This window comes from Metarhizium robertsii, assembly GCF_000187425.2.
Source record: "Metarhizium robertsii ARSEF 23 chromosome Unknown MAA_Scf_2, whole genome shotgun sequence".
Taxonomy (NCBI): domain Eukaryota; kingdom Fungi; phylum Ascomycota; class Sordariomycetes; order Hypocreales; family Clavicipitaceae; genus Metarhizium; species Metarhizium robertsii.
The window spans coordinates 3,892,601-3,916,841 of record NW_011942160.1 but is presented as its reverse complement, the minus strand read 5'-3'; the positions used below and the strand labels follow the sequence as shown (position 1 = coordinate 3,916,841).

The 24,241-nt window shown below is 50.0% G+C and overlaps 6 protein-coding genes across 6 annotated transcripts; 2 read left to right on the top strand and 4 right to left on the bottom strand.

The window, feature by feature from the left end:
* Positions 1 to 251: 251 nt before the first annotated feature.
* On the top strand, positions 252 to 2,462 carry MAA_05302 (glycerol-3-phosphate dehydrogenase; the record flags this gene model as incomplete). The annotated part of the gene is made up of 1 exon (XM_007823300.1): positions 252 to 2,462. One exon carries the CDS (start codon positions 252 to 254, stop codon positions 2,460 to 2,462), a length of 2,211 nt encoding a protein of 736 aa, XP_007821491.1.
* Positions 2,463 to 4,524: 2,062 nt separating this feature from the next.
* On the bottom strand, positions 4,525 to 5,334 carry MAA_05303 (Protein phosphatase 2A, regulatory B subunit, B56; the record flags this gene model as incomplete). Its single annotated transcript, XM_007823301.1, has 1 exon — positions 4,525 to 5,334. The coding sequence occupies one exon, from the start codon at positions 5,332 to 5,334 to the stop codon at positions 4,525 to 4,527; it is 810 nt and encodes a 269-aa protein (XP_007821492.1).
* Positions 5,335 to 10,980: 5,646 nt separating this feature from the next.
* Positions 10,981 to 14,274, bottom strand: MAA_05304 (Ulp1 protease family protein; the record flags this gene model as incomplete). Its single annotated transcript, XM_007823302.1, has 3 exons — positions 10,981 to 13,277; positions 13,339 to 13,441; positions 13,501 to 14,274. The coding sequence occupies 3 exons, from the start codon at positions 14,272 to 14,274 to the stop codon at positions 10,981 to 10,983; spliced, it is 3,174 nt and encodes a 1,057-aa protein (XP_007821493.1).
* A 1,358-nt stretch (positions 14,275 to 15,632) lies between these two features.
* Positions 15,633 to 17,827, bottom strand: MAA_05305 (FAD binding domain-containing protein; the record flags this gene model as incomplete). The annotated part of the gene is made up of 4 exons (XM_007823303.2): positions 15,633 to 16,598; positions 16,699 to 16,992; positions 17,062 to 17,684; positions 17,779 to 17,827. 4 exons carry the CDS (start codon positions 17,825 to 17,827, stop codon positions 15,633 to 15,635), a joined length of 1,932 nt encoding a protein of 643 aa, XP_007821494.2.
* A 2,850-nt stretch (positions 17,828 to 20,677) lies between these two features.
* Positions 20,678 to 22,201, top strand: MAA_05306 (uncharacterized protein; the record flags this gene model as incomplete). The annotated part of the gene is made up of 2 exons (XM_007823304.1): positions 20,678 to 21,511; positions 21,569 to 22,201. The coding sequence occupies 2 exons, from the start codon at positions 20,678 to 20,680 to the stop codon at positions 22,199 to 22,201; spliced, it is 1,467 nt and encodes a 488-aa protein (XP_007821495.1).
* Positions 22,202 to 22,846: 645 nt separating this feature from the next.
* MAA_05307 (uncharacterized protein) lies at positions 22,847 to 23,668 on the bottom strand (the record flags this gene model as incomplete). The annotated part of the gene is made up of 1 exon (XM_007823305.2): positions 22,847 to 23,668. One exon carries the CDS (start codon positions 23,666 to 23,668, stop codon positions 22,847 to 22,849), a length of 822 nt encoding a protein of 273 aa, XP_007821496.2.
* Positions 23,669 to 24,241: the final 573 nt, after the last annotated feature.

The window sequence follows — 24,241 nt, the reverse complement described above, 5'->3', positions numbered from 1 at the left end:
TCACCGTCACGAAGTGAAGCACAGCTTTAGCAATAACCCCTGTTCACGCGCCGCATACGAGTCAAACGAAAACCAATGCTTTGAATATCTACAGTCAGCGGCTTTCTCAACTTTGAAGCCCACCCGGATCACCAGTTCGTTTCCACCGCCGCTGCCACGTAACTTCACATTCAACTCGGGGCAGCCCTAGAGCTTGCGTTGTAATATTGATTCGACCACCACCTCCTTGGCCGGAATAGGCACTCTCAATTATGTCATCTGCTGCTAGTCGTGCCATTAGGCGGCTCATTGTTCCCGGCGTATTTGTAGCTGGTGGAGGAGCCCTGATATACAGCTACAGACCTCGAAATATTCCGGGCTCCTCCTCTGCCGCTGTTCCGCCGCCTACTTACGGCCCAGATGGATCCTTTACCATGCCACGATTCCCGAGCATCAAGCCACGACGTGAACAATTGGCGGACTTGCATCGAAGTGCCGAACCGGATTCTGGGAACGAATACGATATGCTGATTATTGGAGGAGGAGCTACAGGTGCCGGCGTAGCGCTTGATGCTGCAACTCGCGGCATGAGAGTGGCCCTCGTCGAACGAGATGATTTCAGCAGTGGGACCAGTAGCAAGAGTACCAAACTTGTCCATGGAGGTGTTCGCTACCTCGAAAAAGCAGTGTGGAATCTTGACTATAACCAGTATCAACTTGTCAGGGAAGCACTCAAAGAAAGGAAGTATTTCTTGCAAACCGCTCCGCACCTGAGCATGTGGCTACCCATTATGCTGCCTCTTGATAAGTGGTGGAAAGCGCCTTACTATTGGGCGGGCACCAAGTTTTACGACTTCTTGGCCGGCAGCGAAGGAATTGAAAGCTCCTATTTCTTGACTCGTAGCAAAGCTCTCGAGGCCTTCCCTATGCTGAAGCAGACGAATTTGGTTGGGGCACTAGTCTATTACGATGGAGCACATAACGACTCGCGGATGAATGTTTCAATTGCCATAACTGCAGCTCTCTATGGCGCGACGGTTGCCAACCATGCTCAAGTCACCGGCCTCATCAAAGATGATCATGGACGTCTTTGCGGAGCGGAGGTTAAGGATCTCATCGCCGCTCAAGACGGCGCACCGGTGCAAGAGTTTACAGTGCGAGCGAAGTGCATAGTCAATTGTACCGGCCCATTCACCGACTCGATAAGAAAGATGGATGACCAAGGGTGCAAGGAAATTGTTTCCCCCTCATCTGGCGTACACGTCATTCTTCCCGGCTACTACAGCCCTGGAAAAATGGGACTTCTTGATCCTTCGACATCCGATGGCCGTGTTATCTTCTTTCTCCCATGGCAAGGGAATACCATCGCAGGTACTACTGATTCACCAGCTCCAATTTCATCCACTCCGCTACCGGATGAGGAGTCTATCAAGTGGATACTTGGAGAAATCAGCCAGTATCTGTCTCCGGAGATTAATGTGCGCCGAGGGGATGTGTTGGCGGCCTGGTCTGGAATCCGGCCGTTGGTCAAAGATCCAAAGGCCAAGAACACAGAGTCTCTGGTACGCAACCATCTTGTTGACATATCCCCGTCCGGTCTCTTGACTTGTGCTGGTGGGAAGTGGACTACTTATCGCCAAATGGCAGAGGACTGTGTCGACGCTGCCATTAAAGAGTTTCAACTTAGTCCTAGTCCTGTCATCAACGCACCACGCATCAGTGGCACTGAAGTGATCGACGATGGTGCTATTTTGGATGGCTCCTGTCAGACTCACAAGGTTCGCTTAATAGGCGCCCATGGTTTTAGCAAAACACTTTTCATACCAATTATTCAGCATTTTGGCGTTGAGACGGAGGTAGCCAAGCATTTGACAGAAAGCTATGGGGATCGGGCCTGGATTGTTGCGGGACTGTGTAGGCTGACTGGCCAGAGATTCCCGGCTCGAGGAGAGCGTCTATCACGCTTGTATCCATTTGTTGACGGTGAGGTTCGTTATGCAGTAAGGCATGAATTTGCCCAGACAGCTGTTGACGTTTTGGCACGCCGAACCCGGCTTGCTTTCTTGAATGCGCAGGCAGCTCTGGAGGCGCTCCCTGGCGTAATTGATATCATGACCGAGGAGCTTGGCTGGGATTGTCAGCGCCAAGATCTTGAATGGAAAGATAGTAAGCATGTTCCCCTCCTCTCCCTGTCCCTTGATCGGATGCGTGGCCCCGTCGGCACTGCAGTCCGTAAAATGACCAAAATTTTGAAAGAGCAGGGCAGAAAGACCCTGCCTATACACGATAACCACACCTCCTTCAGAAGCGATGCGGTTTGCGCTAACCAAACAATCGTAGCTGTGACTTTTTTGAGATCCATGGGCCTGCCGCAACCAATGCTCTCGGCTTCAAGGAGGCAGGTAGAGAAACGTGAGCTAGATTTTGAAAATTCACTTGAGTGGAACATGTATTCTCGGCACGATAAGCCCGTTGATGATTGACTCGTTAACGGAAACACGCAATGGTTGGATTGCCGGAATGCTCTGGCCAGGTGCAGATAATCTTTTTTTCTTTCGTTCTTGAACGATTTCTAAGACTCGGGCGCTGAAGGTTGAAGTGAAACTTCAGACGCAAATGTAAATAACAGGCGCAACCATAGCGATGGAGTGACAATCCCGGGTGGAATATGCCAGCGCTCGCAATACCAGGCCGACTACGAGAATTTGATCTTGATCTGTCGCGGAGTTTTAGTATGGCATGAGAAAGACGCATCCGCAGTTTTACTTACTGCAGATGAGACTGAACTTTAAGCGAAGTGGAGGGACCTCTACAGGCCTTTCCTGGAAACTCTTATATTTTTTCTCACCTAGGCGCTTTGATCTTGTGTAGTCATGTTGTGTGTAATATTCCGGGTGCAACCTAGACGGGTACATGCTTACAGGAAGGGGGTTGGCTCTGATTGAGACCATGTACTTCGGCTCTTTGGCGTGTTGTGCTCCGCGTTTTACATCTACACACACAACAGGCTGGACGCAGTGTATTTGCGTGGAGCAGGCATAAATCGTCTCTCCCAAGAGCTTGTATCCCATGTGTGCACACCGTTGAAATCTTCCACTTACCTCCAAGTTTGCCACGGCCACGACAGCATCAACAAGGTACAAATATCACGGGTGCTCAGAAAGCAATATGAGGCGCACCACAAAACGCGTCAAAAACGCGGTTGCTTGCGTCCAATCTCAGATGAAAGTCTATTTTCGCTCCCACCTTCTTATTCATGTTCAAAAGCACAAGGGGACAAGAACAAAAGGCTCAAAGACTGTGGGGTGCGACATGGGCCGAGTCGCCAGGCCACGGTAGTACAAATTGCCCGCCAGCAAACAGTATGGGCCTCACTACCGGGGTTCAAGAGGCAGAGGGCATTTGAAAAGACAGAAACGCGGTATATTAAAAGGTAGGAACGAATATCCCTAAACGATAGTTGGGCTGCAAGTGGAATAACATCTATACACTGACACCCAGGGAGGATATCTAGGCATCTTCTGACAGAGCAGTGTAGACTTTGCAATGCTTTGATGATGTGCCTGATGGTACGAGAGGATGGTATCCAGGAATTTCAAATGAACGTGGCCTAAAATTATGGTAACTCGATTCGAGTGATGTTCCCATGTGTTGCGAGATTGCGTGCAAGCCATAGGCCAGTTCTCGTGAATAAGCTTGTGGGCGGGAGAGATTTGATGGATTATGTATAGCCTTTCTTCGCCCCAAGGGAAGTAAGTAGAGATGGCTCGAGGATAATGTGACCTACGATCAACGCGCTCCCATCTGACATGACGACGACGAGTTAGAGTCGACTCACTCACTACACCTGCCAGCATGATATCGGATTGCAAGCCAGGACATCTGGGAAGGTTGTTCATTCCTGGGTGCCATGACTTTCAAGCAACAAGAATTTACACGGCAAATTTAGAACATCCATGAATCATCGTGTATCATTATCTCTTATAGTAAACGACAACTCACCCTGGTAACAATAAAACAATCAAGAATTCCCCAGTGTGTACACTACCCCAAGTTAAACTCCGTGGTATACTATGCCTCTCTATGATGCTTAAATCTCCGTATATGTAACTCCGTTGTTATGATGAAACGCTAACGCTAATGATGATTGACGTCGTCCTTCGATCCAGGACCTAGTTGGTCCCTGCTCGAGTCAAAACCGAAACTCCCGGCTCCAATACATTGCTGTGATGTGTACACGAAAAGAAAAGAAAAATCAAAGCATCCATACATATGGATAGGAAGTTGAATCCGTTGCTCAGGTTCTCGTGACATTCCCTTGACTTAACATTGAATGCATTGACAAGGTAATCGACCAAGAGCATTCGGAATTGTTGTTAAAACAGTGGCGGCCAGCAATTTCGTTTGTATGAGTTTTCATCAAGGCAACGACCAGTGACGAACAATTGTATCGGAAGGCCAATATATGAAACATTCCGTCATTTGGTGATGCTATTGTGAAATAGCTCGAAGCGAAAAGAAGCGGCGTTTGTCACTATAGCTCCTTCAAGGGTGGCCGTGACTTGGTTCCCCAAGAGCCGCGTCATAATCAGAAGATGAGGATGTTGGGGTTGACCGACGACTAGAGGCTTTTCGACTAAATCCCAATTTTTCGCCAACCTTTTTCCAACCTTTATTATGCGCGGCCATGGCACGTTGAAACCCGCCCGGAGAGGAGTTGAACGTGTACTCTGAAGTCGGAGGAGTAGTCGGAGGGGTCATGGGTTCCGGCCCGGATGGTGAATTGCTATCGCTATCATCGGTAAGACTGTCAAAGTCGGCTGAATGAGGAGAAGCTACTGAACGTCGGGGTTGATCGGGGTGTTGGGCAGTGTTTTGAGACCGGCGGCGTTGCTGGTGGTGGTGGTGGCTACTGTCGTCATTCTGGCCCATGAAATGAAGAGGGGCGACAGACTGCAAGAACGGAACCAAAAGGGAATCATTCATAAGTTCGTAGATGATTCGACCAGCCTCTTCCAATTCTGCGGGATGCGGAGCAGCCGGACCGCTAGGCAGACTTAGGAGACGATCTCTGACGCGGGCCGGAATGTTCACCTCCCTAGGTGCACAGGGAACAATATACACTTCCATGAGTTTGTCCCACAAGCCACACACACGTGCATTGCTTTCCTGAGATGGAGGGTTTTCTGCGGCAAGTTGGTCGTAGAACGCAGCATATCGCTGTGAGTCGAGAGTGAACTCAAGCGTCTCCATGCAATGGTTTTGTGAAAGATATGCCATGAAAGCGCTCAACGTCCAGGGGGGTGGGGAGACGTCGAGCAAAATCTCAGTCAAGGTTGGAGGTCTCGTTGCCATCTCGATGGGTTGAGGCGATGGCGAAGGTGACATAAATATGCCGCTAACGTGGCGGGAAGACGTAGGACTGAAAGAACAGCAATCCTCAAACGCAGATAAAGGCGGGGAAATGTGTTCTTCTCGTATCGGTATCGTTAGATAGACTGGAGATGTTCGCCGTAACCTGGGTTTGACCATGTCTACTCAGCACTCGGATGAGTATGATGAAGCCTACCCGCTGGGTGATGGCAGACAAGAGATGGCACAGCCGACCGGAGTAAAGTGTCGAGCCGAACGGATAGTATCGTCGGGAAACTGGCCGGACGTGGGCGCAACAGATAACTGGTTGGGTATCCCAGCTAATGCCCTGCAATTTCGGGTCCTGTGTTGTTGCAACCTTGCAAAGCTTGTCGACCAAGAGAAGAAGGAAAGTAAAGGAAGATTGAAAAAAAAAAAAAAAAGTCTTCCCCTGCAACACAGACCAAGCCTCGGAGGTATTCAGCGCGGTGAAACTGCGTCGTTTGAAGTTGCAACAAATTCCCCCTTCTGTGTAATATCGGGATGCGTTGGAAGGATTCCAGCTGCTGGCGTGGGCCAATATATGTGAAGCAGATGACAAAGGTGGCTGGGAGAACTCCAGTCAAGATGAAACCTGTAGTCAGACATGCATTAAGTCCAGCTGCAAAAGAACAGTCCGTGGACACAAAATGTTGCCAATAGTGTAAACTCGAAAGGACAGCGCGCAGATCCGGGAGTCTATGCGAACGGCAGTTTGGCTAGGCACCGAATAAGAGCTTCAAGGTCTAGTATGATTGGTGTCGACGGGAAGTTCGCGTGATGCCGGGTGTCGTAACTGGTGGAGCCGTAGCAGGCAGAGAGGGGATTCCCCGGGAGTTTTTGATTACCGCTAAACACTGATGACGACGCTGCGCTTCAAGTTCTCCGTTTGATACACGTGGGACAAAGGGTGCTGGTTTATCGACGCTGTCGCGATGTAGCCGATGGGGTTTTATGGTGCAAAAGGTTGGCAGAGTGCAGGCTGAGGCGAGGGCCCGGGTTGGAACGCGGCCGAGATGGACAGTCGAGAATGGAGCAGGAAGGGAAACGATAAACGTTCAGCAACGGGCTTGGGATACCGAGGAGGGTAAAAACAAGGAAGAGACCAGGACGAGCGGCTAGAATGGGGGTTGCGATGTGTATGTATTATGTATGTATGTATGTATGTAGGGCGACGGTGAGGAGTCGGTGGGGGGTGGATGATGATGAGTAACAGAGAGACGACTGATGATGGCAGATGTTCAGTCGTGTACATATTGTACATGTCCATCATGCACCAGCACAGAACCATGTCCGACAGGAGCGGCGACGGCGAAGGAGCAGGGGATCTAAGGCGCCGGCGGGCAGCCGGCAGTGGAGGATGGCAGAGAGGATAGCCCTTGGAAGAGGTGGGGCGGGGTGGCACCTGGAGGGGGCAGGCATCGCGAGAACAGGCCGTCCAAGCCAACCAAGCCTGCCAAGCCCTTGCTTGTGCGTGCCACCAGCCCGCGCTAGGAACAAGCACTTGGGCAGGGAGGCAGGGAAAGACAGCAGAGAAGGCAGGGAGGGCTGTGGACTGCTGTGGGCTGAAGAGAATCACAGTCAAGTCTGGTCTGGTTGGCGACGGCATGGAACCTTGGAACTTTGGAAGGCAAAGGCAAACAGCACTGCCCACCGCCCATGCACGAACCGCTTGTATACTGGAGCCTCGCACGCGAGGCCATGCGTTCATGCCTGCCCAGGTACCAAGGTACTTGAGCACGTTCCTGGTTGTTATTGACATGCAGGTATGGAGTACTTGGGCCTGGTGGCTCGTCCTCTTTCATCCAACGTTGCCGGCGGCCACCTTAGCCCAGCGACAGGCTCTCGAGCCCTCAATTCTCGTCATGCACGCCACCGCAGTTGCAACCACGATTGAACGGCCGGCAAGGGGCGTGGTGTGTGCTGCGTGTCTTGGGGCAACAAGGGCGAAGGTGCGGGGGGGTTCTGAAACGTGAAGATTTGTTTGCTGGGTTCAACATTGAAGCTTCCGGGACGAGGACCGACTTTGCATTCCATGATGTGAACCCCCTCCCCCTCCCGTACGAGTGAGCACACTGGCCCCAAGCTGTATGGAAGTTAAGTACGTACTCCGTATGGAGAATGGAGAAGAGCCTGCATTCAAGAGTTACATCCCGCCACCTGAGAGCATGATCATCGTAAGATGTAAAACCCATGTGCATGTGGCCTTTTTCCGGCGGTATACCGTCGTCGCCGGCAACTGGCATCAGTTAGTTGATAGAAATTGTTAGTGTCCGAGGCATACATATAGCTGTGTCGCACAGATCTGGCATCACACAGCCTTTTCAATCTGGATGACTAGCTCCAAGTAGAAATTCCGTTTCAATGTTTCGCAAACTCGAGCGAGAAACACGCATGTAATACGTGAATGGCCAGCCTGTGGTTCATAAAACTGGCGGGCAGAGGGCACAAAGGTACATATTTATTGTACTTATTTCATCTTGCGCATCTTGTGTGACGTTTTCCGTTCTTCGCGCCCGCTCCATTGACGGCAAATTGACGGCAGTGGCCTCGTTGGCAGCTACTCTTTTGAAGATTTACACGTGGCCGACGGCATTTGGGACTCTGTTCAAGCCAATATACTTGCGGTAATTGCATGCACACTGTCATCCAACTCGACAAACGACTCACGCAATCAAGCAAGCTAAGCAGGCAGAGAGGATTGAACCTGACTGACATGGGCCTTACTCGCCAGTGGATTTAGTGCCCCGCTTCCCCCGACGTTTGCCTGTTTCAAAGATGCTCAAGTGATTTTTTGCAGGTCGTCATTACGCGCTAGAATGGCGCTAGAAACCAGTTCCCAAGTGGATGCTGGCAAGGACACGATCGCCTGCTGTTGTTATGTACTATGTTTGTACAATGTAGCACAACATATGACTAGTACTAAGAGACTAAAGGAAGGGGGGGGAAAGTCCTCGACTCCGTTAGCTCCGTACTTGGTCGTCTGCTATCCAGTCACGTCTAGGTTTGATATTTTAATATGGGGCAGAAGCTTCTCTGGAAGAGGCGCGCGGGTCACACTGAGGCAAGTGGCATCATTCAAGTAAGGTGATTGGCCCTTGACGTACTCCGCACGGAGTATGTAACTTACTTGCTAAAAATCGCGTCTGGCTTCCTGTGACTCTTTTCCTATCCTTGCTCCATTCCAGTCGAATGACGAGGAGGCCGATTTGGCATGGGGCTGGCCGCGCCGGCAAGGTCGTAGAACCACAGCCCTGTCTCGCTCACGGCCAAAACGCCGCGAGAAAACTTGCCGAGTTTTTGCAATCTCAGGTGTTGAGATTACTTTACTTGGACTGTTTGACAGCGCTGAAACATTGAAACATTTGGTGGGGCCCCTCCTTTTTATTTGGTTTTACTACTAGTAATTTACATATTTATTAGGGCGGCGTCTACCTGCATCTGAACTGCTGCGTACTTGAGAGTAAATTATGCATATTCACGTGAACCTTGAGTGAAAGCTATCGACTAATACAGTCAACAAACTCACGCTGGAGGACTGTCGACAGCCTCTCCCGCTCCCAGCTTTCTTGATGCCGCAAACGAGCGAAGAAGAAAAACCACATTGACCTGTTAATACCACATCCCCTCCCATTGCCCCCCTTCCCCCAAAGCCTCTGGGAAGGGTTGCTCGCCAATGAATGAATGCCTTTGGACGGAAACCATGGTCTGATAACTACCTACTAGGTAGTGATCTTCCCGAGCATGGTTTTCTGCAACCCTGGCGTCACATCGCCACACTCTCGTAGTTGACTTACTAGTTGTCCTGGATTTATGCAGTGGCAAGAGGGCAAAAGAGACCGTCACACAACGTGAATGTGAATGATCACGATTACCGCATCATTTAAGCTAGACATGGTGCTACGGCTTGACGAGTGCGTGCAGCAAGCTGCTACGCTCGTCCGTTCGGGACATGGCATGACATTATGCCTGCCACGCCTCCGCTACCTACTTTACAGTTTCTTTGCCTCGCCGGAAGTCTAGTCGATATATTGCAGATCTGCATGGGCTACTGGTGCGGTATTACAAGGAAGGGAACTTTGTCAATTCTGTTGCCTCCCGCAAGCTTCAAATCCCCAGACCATCGACATGAGCTAAGGGACAGAGCCCGGCCGAGAGACTGAATGTCCGTTGCACGTAGCGCCAGGTCCGGCATGCGGCCGAGTAACGGTCCACGTTCTCTCTCTCATTTGAGCAAGCGGAGTAACAAGCTCCAGTTGGAGTGCAACACCAGACTGAATCCTCTGGCTTCTTCTCATCTCATGGCCTCCGGCCGTTGCACTAGACTAGCAACTTGCGAAGTCGATCCTGGACTCATGTCCATGTCCGTCCGGAGTACATGAGGTACCTTAGGTACGGAGTAGGTACATATACAGCCCAGGGTAATTGCGCTATTTGCACCGATACATGTCGCGCTAATTTTTTTTTAATTTTTTTTTTGGACGAAAAAAAAAAAAAAAAATCGTGTGCATTTTCCCCTCTCTGATACCCCTAGGGCCCTAGCAGACAGCTGAGATGGACGGACTATCGAGTCATCGGAGCATCTCGCGCATGCACAATACGACTCATGTTCGCCTTCGCCTTGGTCCTTCGTACAGCGCTGGGCTCGTATGAATTGATCTGATTTTTCAACGCCGGTCGGCAACACCGCGATGCAGCCGCAACGCCTCGACAGATTTCCTAGCAAAACTTCCAACCAGCTGATTTTCTAGAACCCTTCCCGCCTTGGCTGCCCTGGGCGTATGACTAGGTTTTGCCAGGTTTTTCACAGGGCTCCGGGACCAGGGTGTTTTCAATCTTCGTCCAATCTCCACTCTGGACGGCCATGCCGACGCACACGCGGAGATCGGCCGACAATGGAGCGCCAGCCCCAAGAACCGAGAGCCACTTGATTCGATCGGGAAGCCTTCCCCCCTTTTTATAGCCTTCCGGTGCGAGATGCGCCGAACGTACAATGCATGTATAAACCGTAGTCATACGTTGCATGTCGGTTGAGCTACGATAACTGGGACAAGACCAAGACTCCCAGAACAAGCTGTACTGATAGAATCAACACCTCCTCTCCGCATCGGCTGATTCCCAAGTAATACATCAACACATCCCCTCCCTGTTAAGCTTCAACATAGCCATGCTCGGATCGGATGGGACCCATTTAAAAATGCTGCGGCTTGCGTCGGACGCGTCGAAATCGGAACAAACACCAAAAAGTACTGTTTATTGAGTAGCACGCGGCGTCTTGTCCTCGGCAATGAGAGAAATTTTCTGCGCCATTCCAATCGCCATAAGCAGACAAGTCAATCATGCCACCAGAGCTGCTCTGCATCCCAGTCACGAAAAAGCAACAGCTGGAAACATCAAACTTCAATTTTGGTTGCTTTTATTCATTTAGTCAACTGAAAACCACTTAGCCACTTCGGGTATCTAATTATGCAAAACTCCTCCCGAACACCGTGCCATACATGCGGTTGCACAAAAAAAAGTAGCGAAGGACACAGAATAGAAAGGCCTCATAATAAATGTTGAGAACAAAAGGAGGCAGACAGAACATAATGATGTAAGGGAGGAAAGACATTAGTAAACACGAAGGTCGAACTCTCCCGTGAAACCCCCGTTCAAAAGCATACTGGCCAGTCTGAGACGTTGCTGTGGCATGTCTTCTGTAGTATAGCTGTCAATTGGATTCAGGCCCAATGCAACGCACATCCCATTGGTGATGGTGTGTACACCGCAGTCGTACCCATTGGTTTGTACTGGTGCTTCGTGTTGTGTCACCTTCCACTCATCTTCCACAAAGGTCTCCGCCAGAATGTATTTGAGCCACCCTAAACCCAAACTAATGTATGTTTGTGAACCTCGTGGGTTTAAGGAATCCATATGTGCTATCGTCTTTTTGCTTGGTCGAATGACGAGGAGCGTCCAGTGTGAGCTCTCGCAAATGGGGAGAAGCAGGGTATCCACATGGAGGAAGTTCTTTTTTTCCACCCCATGGCGTCGGAGAGTTCTTTCGGATTTGGTGAATCCGTTCTCCCGCAAAAATTTAAAGAAGAAGGAGGACATCGCAAGACACTTGCGGGTGCTCTTCTTGACATCCTTAATGCCAGCAGCCGAATTAATGGATTGGTCCAGCCAATTGAGACAGCCATTGACGATTTCATCGTTAAGCCACTCTGTAGCTTTCACGACTTTGGCGAAGTCGTGTCGTCTGAGATCAATGCCGTCTCCTGTTTTTGCCAGCGTAGTTCGAGGTGATTTGCGGAGAGTATCTTGAGCCCGCTCTTGCCAGTGGTCACTGAGTGGTGATACGAGAGGCTGCTCTGGAGCTCGAAGACCCCCTGTTCTGGCGAGCTTTTCTTCAAGTTCTTGACGGGCGCGCTCCTCGGCATACTTCCTTGCGTCTTCTGCTGCTTGCTGGGCGGCCTGTTCTTTCTTAATGGCAATGCCAGCCCTGGTGTCGTCGCTGATGGCTAGTGACTCGATGGACGGAACTGACAGCATTCTCTCGATCGCTAGCGAGGGATCAATAGCGTCGTTGGCGGGCGGCTTATGCTTCGATATTTTAGCCCCATGAAAAATTGAATTGACATGTCGATTTGTTTGTTGAGCCCGGAGATATTCCCATTCATCTACATCCAATTTATCATCGGCAGGCCCCGACTGTCCAAGCTTAATTTTACCAATGAAAACTGGATCAGTAGCGCGATCAGAGCTGGGAAGCAGTCTGCGAATGTCCAGTCCCAGATGCGTTCGTTGCCGAGGAGTGATAGTGCCTTCGGTAAAACGCACGGCCTTTGGGGCGCGTGTCATGGTGAGCCGCTTCGGCGCTTTGCGGTCCTTCAGAATAGATCTAACAACTCCGACATGGGCTGTTGTGAGTGGCTTCTTTGCGATGAAATCTGTGCTGTAGTCGTTTTCTATGTTGCGGTGATCGTCGCTTGGTCCGCAGTACTTCGTCTGGAATTCCTCCGGTGTGAGACGAGATATCTCGGCCGCAAAAAATTCAGCTCTCAAGCGGTCAGTCTTGGTTGAACCCCTTTTGGAGATGCGAGGAGGTGGTTCAACGCTTAGCGAAGGCAAAGGGGGAACTTCAGGCTCGTCCACTAAGCCGACATCGTGAAACTCTGAATCAGCCTCAGGGAAGGCTCCGGGGAGGACTGGGCAGGCGTAGTCTGGGTCCACTCGTTGAGGAGGCGGGAAATACTCTAGAAGTCGTTCGTGAAAATGTTCAGACTGCACATAACTTGGCAGGACGATGTTGTGCTGAACTGCTGCCATGTCGAGGACCACTCGATCAATCATGTCGGCTGGTATAGGATAATTCACCAATTCGTCGCTCAGTTCAAGAATGGATTTCAACACAACAAAAAGGCTTGGGTCGGATAGAAACCTCCTGATTCGTGCCGCCGTCTCCAGCGTTTCTGATGAGGGAGAGTTTGGCCAAACCGTTGGCACTCTATGGTGCTTATTCTTCATCTTGATGAAACTGCCAATTTCATAGACAGTGTTCAAATAAGTCATCATCGACCGCCATGAGTAAAACCAGAATCTGCAGAGATCCACGCCATCGCATCCTGAGCTGAGCGCGTTGAGATCATCAGCGTTATCCGCCAAGACCGGTAAGAGTGGTTTGAGGAGTTTGTTCATCTCTGCACGCGACGGATGAGCAAGGAGGATAGAGCTGGCTTTGTCAAAGCAATGACAAAAGTGGCTGTAGCGGGAGAGCAGTGAGTGAAGGCCATCTCGATCCAACCATTGGAAGTCAGATTTCTCAGAAGTGAGCTTGACGCGCTTCTTGGCGACATCGAGACCGGATGGATCTTTGATCTGAATATAGGAACGAGACTCGGACACTTCGTAGGCTTGATTATACACTGGTTCAGATGTCAGCGTCATGTATCAAGCCAAAGCAGGCAACGAAAACGAGGTACGTACAAAGTCGGCTGAATATACCGGTCAGATCTGAGAAGGTGGACAAGATGTTGGTCATCATCCCGGTGATGAGTTCTGGAAGAGGTTTTGCGTGGGACATGTGCGCCTGCAGCGGGAGAGAGTAAGTGTAAGTTTATGTCGAACCTGTGTTTGGAATACACTTACCTGGATTTCTTCCTGGAACTTGGACTCGGACTCCGGGAAAAACCCTGTGCGAGAGATAGAAATAGATGATGGAGGATTGGTATGAGTCGAGTTTTGAATGGCAGCAACCAGATCAACCTCGAGGTCTTCAGCGCGACGTTTGTTTGTACGAATTCCATTGATTTCAACAAATACTGTATTCGGGTACTCGGAGGGGCGAAGAGCTCGTGGTGCAGGACTTGGCTCTTGGGGTGCCCGCTGTCTATGCAGAGAAGACAACGCAAAACAAATATCTTTTTGTCTAGGATCGGATGGTTCAAGTCGAGGATAGATAGTATCGGCCAAGAATCTTTGTCTGGGAAAGGATCGTGGCTTTCGGTACGAGTGTAGAGGATTAGTGTTGGCCTTTGGGCTTCGTTCGGTCTGAATGCGTTCAACCGGGGGGTAATGTCTCTTTAGCTTGGGGAATCGAGGCAACCAAGGACGTCTAATATTACGCGGGCGGTCAGCACGAATAAATTTTCGTTCAAAAAGCAAGCAAACAGGGAGTCTCTTTTTTTCGTGATCAACAAACGAAGCATCAGAATTAGCAAAAGAGTTCGAAGGGGTATCGGCAGCGGTCTCGGAAGCTTCTGCGTCGTCCAAGGTGCTTTCCGAATAAACGACTGGCAAGAGATTCGCGGGGGCGCCCGAAGAACCGTCTGGGGAGCCGTTGATGAACCAAGAAACGGGCGGGAATATCAGGGAAGGAAGTGACGAGAAGGAGGAGAGCCAGCCTTGCTGGGACCCGGACATTTTGTCTTAGTGACAGCGTCAAGCTTGGATGACGAGATATGAAATTCGATGCTTTGAACCTGCCTAAGAAAGCCGGGGCAGTCGTGATGGCGAGAGGACGATCAAGCGAAGACGGTTCGAAGCAATACGATAGTTGTAGTAGTAGCGGTCGCAAGCGACGATAGCAATCGAAAAAGTAAAGCGCGGGTGAGCTATAAAGCAAAAGTAAAAGAAGTAGTTCCTACCAAAGCAGTGATGAAAAGTCGCAAGAGAAGATGAAAATGGAGAGATCCAAAGCTCGAGTGGAAGTCGCGTTAGGAGCTTGCTATACGACGTGGACGAGCTGTTGCGTCGCGAGCGCGTTGTTATTGAGTGGCGCGTGGACGAAAGTTAAAATGAGGCCGTAACCGAGCTGCAGGCGAGAAAGTTCAAGAAAAGGGTAAGTCTAAGCGAGGCGCTGGCGTTGGGGCGCGCAGCTTCGCTGGGAGGGCCAGTGACCAACTTGAAGCTGTCCAAAATGCCTTGTTGGATGGAGGATTTGCTGGGCTTAGTGGGTGTGGTTTATCCCTGGAAGAACCTCGGGGCGATGAGTTAAGGACCAAGCTGGACCAGAACACACATGCATGCAGACTTCATGTCCACATGGAGGTTAACCAACCAGTGACAGTGGAAAAGCCAGGCCCTACATAGCGCCTCTGCCCCTCCCAGGTCTGGTCTGGTGCTGCCTGCGCTGCCCCTCGCACCCTCAGACTCTCTGAACTGTTATTCTGATTGGCAGAAACTGATCCTGAGAAGTCTGCACATGGTAGTTAGCACATGCCGGGGACCAGGGAACTCAAGGTCTGAGATCGATCGTGATGGCAGACACGAATTCCGATTGTGTCCGATGCAACTTGACCGCCAAGCCTGTATTATGTATATGAGCAGCAGCTTCGGGCTTCATGTTGGCCTGGCCCATCGGATCCAGTTATGTCTCAGATACTCGAATACTAAGAAGGTATAGAGTATATTATAAACACTCCAAGTCGAAACCGTATTTCACATCTTTGATATCCTCCATTCGCTTCAGCGTTAAAATTCAGAACCACTACTACTTGAATACTTTTGAGATAACGACGGGAGGATATGGTCAAACACGATGTTGATTGTAGCGGCATCAATGTATCTATTCTCGCGTGCGAGTCTTCTATGCGCGGCTCTTTCATATGAAACCAAAGAGCCGCTGTACCGCAGCAATAAGATTCATGTTCTAATTATTAAGTCTTCAGCTACGCTTAGGGCCGTCCTCCGTCAAATGCTCGTCGTCACCCATGCACCCCTCGCCTTCAACATAGTGAACACCATGATATCGATGTTTGCCACATGAACGATCCATTATCCTACAGTTGGGAAGTACCTGCTACTAGGTTCTTGCTGCAGAATGCTGAGAAGTACTCGTTCAACGCGTTCACCGTTCCACTTCCCTCCACGAGACTCACAATCACGCCAACATAACCATCGGGGCGAACCACCACCACAGCACCTCTTTCTTCGTCCAAACCCATCTTGGCATGGGCCGAGGCTCTGGAATTGGGCACCCTCCGATCCCATATATCATCGGCGTAAATGTGATCCCGATATCGTGCTAGAAGCCGGGGTACATCCTTGGATATTTCAATGCTCGATCGCTTGGCGGCAAATATTGTGCAAATGGTGAAGAACAAGCTGTGTGGATTGTGTCGCTCATGGTGTGATACCGTGTCGACATCTTTTCTGGCATATGCGCCGTAGAAAGAGCGTTCCGCACCGAGACCATTGGCGAGGTCTTGCAAGGCAGTGTGAGTAACGGCTGGATTTCCGGCAAAGATGAAAATACGGAATGAGCCATTGAGCGGTATCTCCTGCTCCAAATGTACTACATTTGCATCCACCACTCGTGTAACGTCGGAATTGATGAATATATGACCCGTTCGGAGCTTGGTGCCTTCAGGGTGAATAAGAGTCGAGTTGGCCTGATGGTTCACTGACCAATTTACCTCATTCGGCCCATAAGCCACGCCATATCCGCTGGTAAACTCACACGATTCCTTAAACATCTTAACAAAGTCGTCTTCTTCTGCCTCGCCGCGGTTTGCGGGGCATCCCTCAGTGGCTGCCTCTACTTCCTTGGCCGCAGGAGGCCGCTGGGAAAACAACTTTGCATATCTATTATCAAAGTCCAACAGACTTTCCGCGACCCCTTTGCGCTCTATCTCGTAAGTTTTGAGCAGATCGCGGTGTGCAAAGCCTCCTTCGACAGCGTGTATCTTCCAGGCCAGGTTGAGAGCATCTAGAAAGGCGGTGTTCATGCCTTGACCTGCCTTGGGCTGTATGAGTATTGCCAATGGACTTCGTTAGCGCTTAGCCTTTCTCAGGGCAACATTAGGTATGCGGGTTCCGTATAGGGGAGAGATAGATTGGGCTTACACTATGCGTGTGGCATGCATCACCACCCAGAAATACGCGCTGGTCTAGGCTGTACCTGTCCGAGATTCCTTGCCCAATGGGGTACACTGAATACCATTCGACGCGCTCCCAATCTATCGTATACGGATGCAGGATCTTCTTCGCCGTCTCTTGCACCTCTTCTGACGTAGCTGTCTTTCTTGGATTCCAATCCGGTTCCTCTGAAGACGCGATTTGGATATAGAGTCGAACCATGTTGTCTTCTCTGGGGATGACCATGATGGAACCGTGGTGGCTGTGTATCGTGCATTTCATCTGCCATGACCAGACTAGATTAGCCACACACCAATCACATGTCCACTGAAGAAATTCTGGGTCACGTACCTTGATATCAGGAAAATCTGTCTTGACAACGCCATCCATAACTCCCCATACATGCTGTATAGGATCGATGTGCTTGACTTGGATGTTTAGCAGCCGACGTACGAAGGACCTCGATCCCTCGCCACCAAATAGATATTTAGCCCGGACTGTTTCTGTGGTGGTCCCATCTACATGTTTCAACTCAACACGCACGGGGTACTCAGGGTTTTCTTGCTCGTCGGACTCGAAGTGGGTAATGGTCCATGGCCGCTGTATCAGCACACCGTTCTTCTCGAGATCATTGATGAAAACATTTTCGATATGTCCTTGGTGTAGCAATGTGGTGAAAGGATAGCGGGCATCAATAAATTTTGGACAACTCGCCCATGTTCCGGTTCGAACAATGTCGTCACCGGACTTGTCTGGGTTCCAAAAGGCAACTTCGTAAACTCGAGCCGGCTTGTGAGCCATGAGGCCCGTCTTCAGTCCCATGTTTCGAAGGAGGTCCAACGACCGAGGCTGGATGCCATCGGCTCGTCCAGTTTTTGTCGGCTCTGGGCGGTTGTCGACATGCTTTACTCGATAGCCCCATCTAGCCAAGCAGGTAGAGAGCATTAGCCCGACTGGGCCAGCCCCCACGATGACTACAATCGTTGGAGTTAGCGTCAGGCATCATCGCAGACCACGAGACATTTTGCGAAAATAGAGAGTGGTCTGGAGCCAAGTCAGAAATCATACCAATGTCATATAATTGAAAAGGTTTTCCTTCGACAGCGGGTTCAGTCATAGTGCCTACCAGTGAGCTGGAGGGAAAAGCACTTGCACAGGAAGTGATCGGTATTAAAGAAAGGAGGAGAGGGAGGGGCAAGAAATGGTAGTCTGAAGGATGACAGCAACCAGGGTGAGTCAATACAGTCGAAAATTGGGAAATAGACGAATGCCAGGAATGCGAAAGTTGCGTTGTGTCGGGGTGTGATGTCGTAGTAATTGACTCTGTACGCTCGCCTTCAGAAGGAGAGTCTTGGAGACTGTCAGTGACAACTGAAATACTTTGCTATGGTAGAGAGAATGCAGCAGGGGGTTCTAGAGTTGAGTCTGGTAGGTTGAGTAGACCAGAATTGACAGACCGAGGCGTACGAGGTGCAGAGCTGTATTTATGAACGAAGAAGGCGCGGTTCAATGGTGCAGTGGATGTGGGAGTACACGATTTTGGTCAAGAGTGCAGAATACTCCGAACTTCCGATCACATACATGTAATACCAGTTGGCTGGCAAATGCGCAAGCTCCCGACTCCCAACTCCGAAGCCCGGACAGATATTTGACCACGGTAGCAGTGGCACACTGCCCGAGCAAGTTGCAAGGCCGGCGGCACCTTGCTTGAGGAAGTGCCCTAAAGTACTTAGGTAAGTAGATAAAGTAGGGAGGTGCCTAGCTGGTGCCTGGATGCCTACATGTGCTTACATGTACCTGCTCCATGATCCGTACAGATAAAACGGTTGCCGCGCCACTCCCCCGAGAGCACGGATCGGATGGGTGCAGACACGGCACCCAGGGCGGGAATGGCACTTGAACACGGGAGGGATTCAACACTTTAGACTTTTCAATGTTGAGAAATGGCGGCTTCAGGATGCTGTCATGGACTAGTTCCAGTTGGGCCTGGTGGCATCAGACAAGAGGAAGCCAGGGCTCCGGTCAACCAATAGAACAGCAGCGGGGGCGGATGCTGTAAATGAACGTGGAGAATGGGTCAACGGTTGGTTGCTAATAGTACATACTTCGTATGTACGTATCACATGTAGTAGGTAGGGCAAGACGCGGGAATAGGAAACGGGAGTCAAAATGGCTCCAGAGACTTCTTGAACTTATAGAGTATTGGCAGCACCAAACAAGCGGCTGCAACGGTAAACTAGAGCTTACAGCCAATCAAAGCAGAACGACACATTCAATACTTCCCCCCCTAGACCTCGCTCAATGCAAGAAGACTGTGCAGCACTCGTCCAACGTTATGTTATATGCGCGATCCTCCAGCCCTCGCTATCGAGTTTGTGAGTCTTGGTGGAATCTCAGCATGATGAATAGTGCACGTGGAGCCTTCGCTTTACAATGATGCGTTTCCGGGGTTGTTCTCTTGCTCATCACCGTCTTGTCATATCCCAACTGCAGATTGAATGCAAAAGTACTTTTCTTCGTATTGGCGACTACATACTTAAGTACATACACGTTCCCTCCATCATCTGTGGGGAAGCCAGGGATAAATGGCGGGGAGCGCATGAAATTTAATATTACTAATAGGATGACCAAATAATAAAGAAGCAGTGCTATTAGGCGCCGTGACGGTGTGGTCTCGGGATCTGACATCGGCATGTCGAGGCAGTGGAGGGGTAGAGGAGTGGAGCCGGTGGCCGAAATGACCGACACGGTCCGTCATGCTGCATTGCTGACCATCTGGACAGTTGACCTCGTCCGCACAGGCCAACTGCATAACTTGTACATGTCGACTGGTGTTTTTGAGCAACCCAACATCATCACGAGCACGAAGCCTAGACCACCATATATTAAAGCTACTTACTAAGTAAGTACTTAAGTACTTACATACTCAAGTACTCTGTACTTGTGTTGAAAGTGGTAGCAACGTATAAGTACGCCAGACTTTGGTCAGCTACCTAAGTAAGTACCTACCTAGGTAGGTACTTGACACTACTTGCTGTGTCTCTCATTGCGGCCGCCGAAAGGATTCCAACCTGATGGTAGGGGCGTTCATAAAGTACTTAAGTACACAGCACTCGAGGACACGAGGCGAGGTGTCAGTCAGCGGCATCTTCTGTATCCTATGCACTCGAGTACCCGGTAGGTACCTTAGGTAAAGTAGGTATGTAGTATTGGGACTGGACTGATACCGGAAATTCATCTTGAATGGGCTGCACACGGGGTTGACTTTTAGTTGCCTTTATTAGTGCTTGGTTTGCAAGAAGTTGGCAACCAGACCCAACGTGGGTGTATCTATCCTCTTCTTTATTGCTGCCAGCTGCCAGAGCCGCTGCGGCCAGCTGGCAGACTAATTAATAGGTGCACTGTGCTTCCCATTTTATAGCAAAACAAACAACAATAATATGCACCAGCTCGTGCCAGTTCTGTGCCGCCTGTTGAAATTGACTTGCGAACCTTACCGGAGCACTGCATTGCTCGTGTCCTGGGACTTGTTTACCTCCAAAGCCCGCGTACTGCAGTTAGATCGCGACATTACATGAACATAGTCTGATATTCATCTTGATCTGCCGCATGTACTGCATGCGCTGAGCAGACACACCTAAATGGCTCCCCAGGAGCCGGAACCAAATCTAGGCACTGCTGACCGCAGTGGCCAGCCGCCATCAACGTCACCCACGACGCCGAATCGAGTATATGTAGTAACAAAGTCTCATAGCAGTTCGCCTGGGAAGCGCCGTGCCCGACAGCCGTTGACCATACGCGTTAACTTAACCGAACGACAGATGAACAAAGTCACCCAGGCGTAGGTGGACTCTTCGGATCAATTATGACCCCATGCAAGACATATTTACTGACCAACTCTTAACCAAGTATTACCCATACAGTCGATAAAAGCCCTACCAGAACGCAGAAGCCAGCGGTGCCAACGATGCCAACGCCCCTGGCCCCGAAGAGTGAAATTTGCGATAGGAATGAAGCGCAACTGGCACATGAACGGAAAGGTGGCGGGAACCATGCTGATGAAGGCTTTCCCACTATCCTTGAAATGGCACCGAAGAACCCGGATAGGGTACTTCGTGTTGGAAGCTTGGCTCAGCGTCGGAACCAAACGCCTCCGCCTCCAATAAATACAATCACGCAGGTGCAACAGTCCCATATCCATCACTCCAGACAAGAGTCGATTTCTGGCTTAGAGATCTTGCCCGAAAAACAGCCCTCAGAAAAGAAGAAACCTGAAGAGGGCGACCGGCCCGGACCTGGAAGCAGTGGTTACATGTGTTCTGGGAAGACCGAGCATACAATGTATACAACTGACTATGAGAGTCCGGGGCAACAAGTAAACAGGGCTATTCTCAACATGTACAATTCGTGGTCAAATATTCGAGCCCCGGACGCTCGTCCAGAGTACCCAAAGAGACATCAGAGTCTTATGAAAAGACAAAAAAGATCTCAAAGTACACCCGACCCCATAGATTCGTGTAGCGTCCCATCACCAGCGTCAGATGAGGCCTTTTCCAGGGTGACTCGGCATGAGGTTCCACAACATCTGACCGGAATGATTGAACCGAGTCCACAGTTCTCACCATTACCTCTTTACTTTCGGGGACAAAACTTCCCTTCAACAAGGAAAGGTGAGAAGACCATGATTGGTCAAAATGGGTGGCTAGAGTGCACAGGCAAAGCCGATGACGATGAGAAGAAGCCGCAAGTAAAGAAACTTGGTTTTTTCCTAAACAGCATCAAGAAAATCGCAAAGGACGTGGTGCGTATAGTGATAAAATACATGAATTAGGTCAGAGACCAACTGATAGGGAATTAGACAGCGGAGCTGAACACGTCGAATAGACGATCAAATCTCTCATCGCCAGATTTGACGAACTCATCCCATGTTACTATATCCTTGGATGCTCGAGAGCAAAGTTTACTCTACTGTGAATTGGAGTTTCACTTAACTTCTGCCATGAACGATTATATCACCGCTGAATTCGAAAAGGGGCATTTGCTACCTGACAATCTCAAAAAGACATCAGACTCCTGGATCCAACAAGGCCGGCCAAGAGTAATCAGCTTTCGTTACGACCTAGAAACCCAGCTAGAGTTGGTAGCCTTACACCTGAAGGAATTCAACTTCTACGGACGACGACAAAATAACCCGGCAGAGATAATGGGCCTTCTTCACTCCATGAAGGTGAATGCTCGTGCTATGCGTGTTCGCACCTTCTGCCAACCAGACTCCGTTATTGCGAAGCAGTTAATCGACTCTCAATCTCTGTTTGACATGATGAACGTTTCTAACGCTCAACAGCTAGCCCTGGCCGAAATAGGTCGGTTTTTCAGAATGATCGTCGAGAGGGAGTGTGCAAAGCATGAGCCTGTAGGGAGACACACTAGGTCAACCATTCCTGGGAGTACTGGTTGGCAGAACAGCCATCATGCAGATTTGCGACGATGAAGTCGAGCGCAAAGTGGGTTACGTCTCGCCATAGTACACAGAAAGGGTCTCCTCGCTTTGGCGGATTCTCATTAACTTACTAGGTAGTGCAAGATTTTCAGAAAGAGAAATGACTACCACAGCTTGGTGGCTGATTGGCTGCGTGGTCTATTCCTTTCTGTCTCTCTTCCTCTTCCTCTTCTTTTTGTTTTTTGTTGTATGAAGTTGTTGATACGTCGATGGCATCTTTGTATAGGGTTTCAGGAATAAAGCACAGATTTTTGTCGAGGACAGAGGTTACAGGCAACCCAACCTTGTCGGGACAAGTAACGTCACTAAATAACCGCGCAAGAGCATGTGTTCAGATAATTATATGCAGAATCTCAATTTTTTTCTCATTCTTCATCAACTAAATAAAGTAAGATTGGCTCTCAAAGGGTACAATATTGCTTCCAGAGGATGTTTAATAATAGCATGGTGTGCATTAATTTGATCGAAATGCAGCTTCTCTAAGCCTGGCGGTAGCTTGAATAAAGTGCCACGAGAACAAGCAACAGCTGTTTATAAGAATTAGACCCAAGATATTGAAGAAAGCTCGCATTTGAAATACTAATCTTTGAGGACGTGTGCTTTAAATTGTAGGTATGGTGAACAAGTTGACGATGACTAGTCTCGGTAGTGATAGAGCTGTGATTCTTCAATGCGACGTCGTCTTGAGTGGTGGTCATCTTGTTGCCGCTCTCTGCGGTATACATGGTGGTAGTCATGAGCGTCAGAAAGATATCCCTTGCCATTTGCGTGATTCCAATCTTGTAGTCTTCCTGTATCGTAGTGGGTCGTGTCATCTTCTCGGTCATACCGTTTTCCCCCCGTTAATTGCTGACTCCTGTTCCTTTCTCTGGCATCTTCCCATCTATGGGTCACGGCATTTGCGCCCAGCGCACCGGCTACAGCACCAAGCACAGTAGACGCCATACGGGGTATGGTCTCAGAGCTGTGGCGACGTGGGCGACCAGTTTGCTTTTGCTTGTGGCGAAATGCTGCTTCAGAAGCCTGTTTGGCGACAAGTCCTCCGATGACAGCTCCAACAATACCAGCTCCGATTCCTGCCCTCGTTTGAGAGAAATTGCTTTGGATTATACCGCGAGTTTGATTCACCGAACCAGGGCTGTGTTCATTGTCGCGAGACACACTGCAATAGGAGCGAGAGGAGGATCTAGAAGACGAAATCGATGGAGACCGGGGATAGCGGACGACGGCAGAAGTCGGTAGCGGCACTGAATGAGAACGAGACCCGTCGTCCATGGGCATTCCAAGTGCGGCGGCGGTCTCCCGATAATAAGACTCATTCAAGCCCTGGGGGATATTCTCCTGGTCAGGCACCTTGGACGTGGCACTTCTGCCAGACTGGCGTTCCGAGGCGTAGTAGTCATGATGACGGTCTGACAAGCGGCTTGAGTCGAGCCGGTTTACTTGACGGCTAGACATGACGATGGCAATAAGACTGTCTGAAGAAGAAGAGGCGGAGGCTGCGGCAAGAGCAGTAGCCTTGGAAGAATTTAAAGAGCAGTAAGTAGCAATAGAGCCCAGAATTGATTCGAGTCAGAAGCTGTTTTCCGGCGCAGAAGCTGCTCAGTGACTGCGACTGCTGTCGGTCTCTACGGAGGCTGTGGCATGATGTGCCAGCTGGCGGTAAGCTCAGCCCGATTAATTAATACATGTATCAACATTGAAGGGCGAAGAGGCCGAGCTAGTGGAAGGAAGGGGCGGGCAGCTGACATGCACGTACCAGACCCAGGCCATGGACAGTCTTGGGACCAAGACAGGCGGCGTCGTTCTCAATCGCTCCATCGAATGTAACAGGGACCAGTCCTGACATAGGAAGACAACCTTACTCTAGGTGCTCACTAAGGGTGGTCACCAGTCAAAAGGGTGCAGAAAGGAGGCGAGCGGCACCAGATGGCGACCCGGAGTTCCCTAATCGTGTGGAGTATGGGCATGGTACACAGGAAGAGAAGAACTGTGCGCTCGCGAAATGAGAACGACATGGCGGAGTTTATG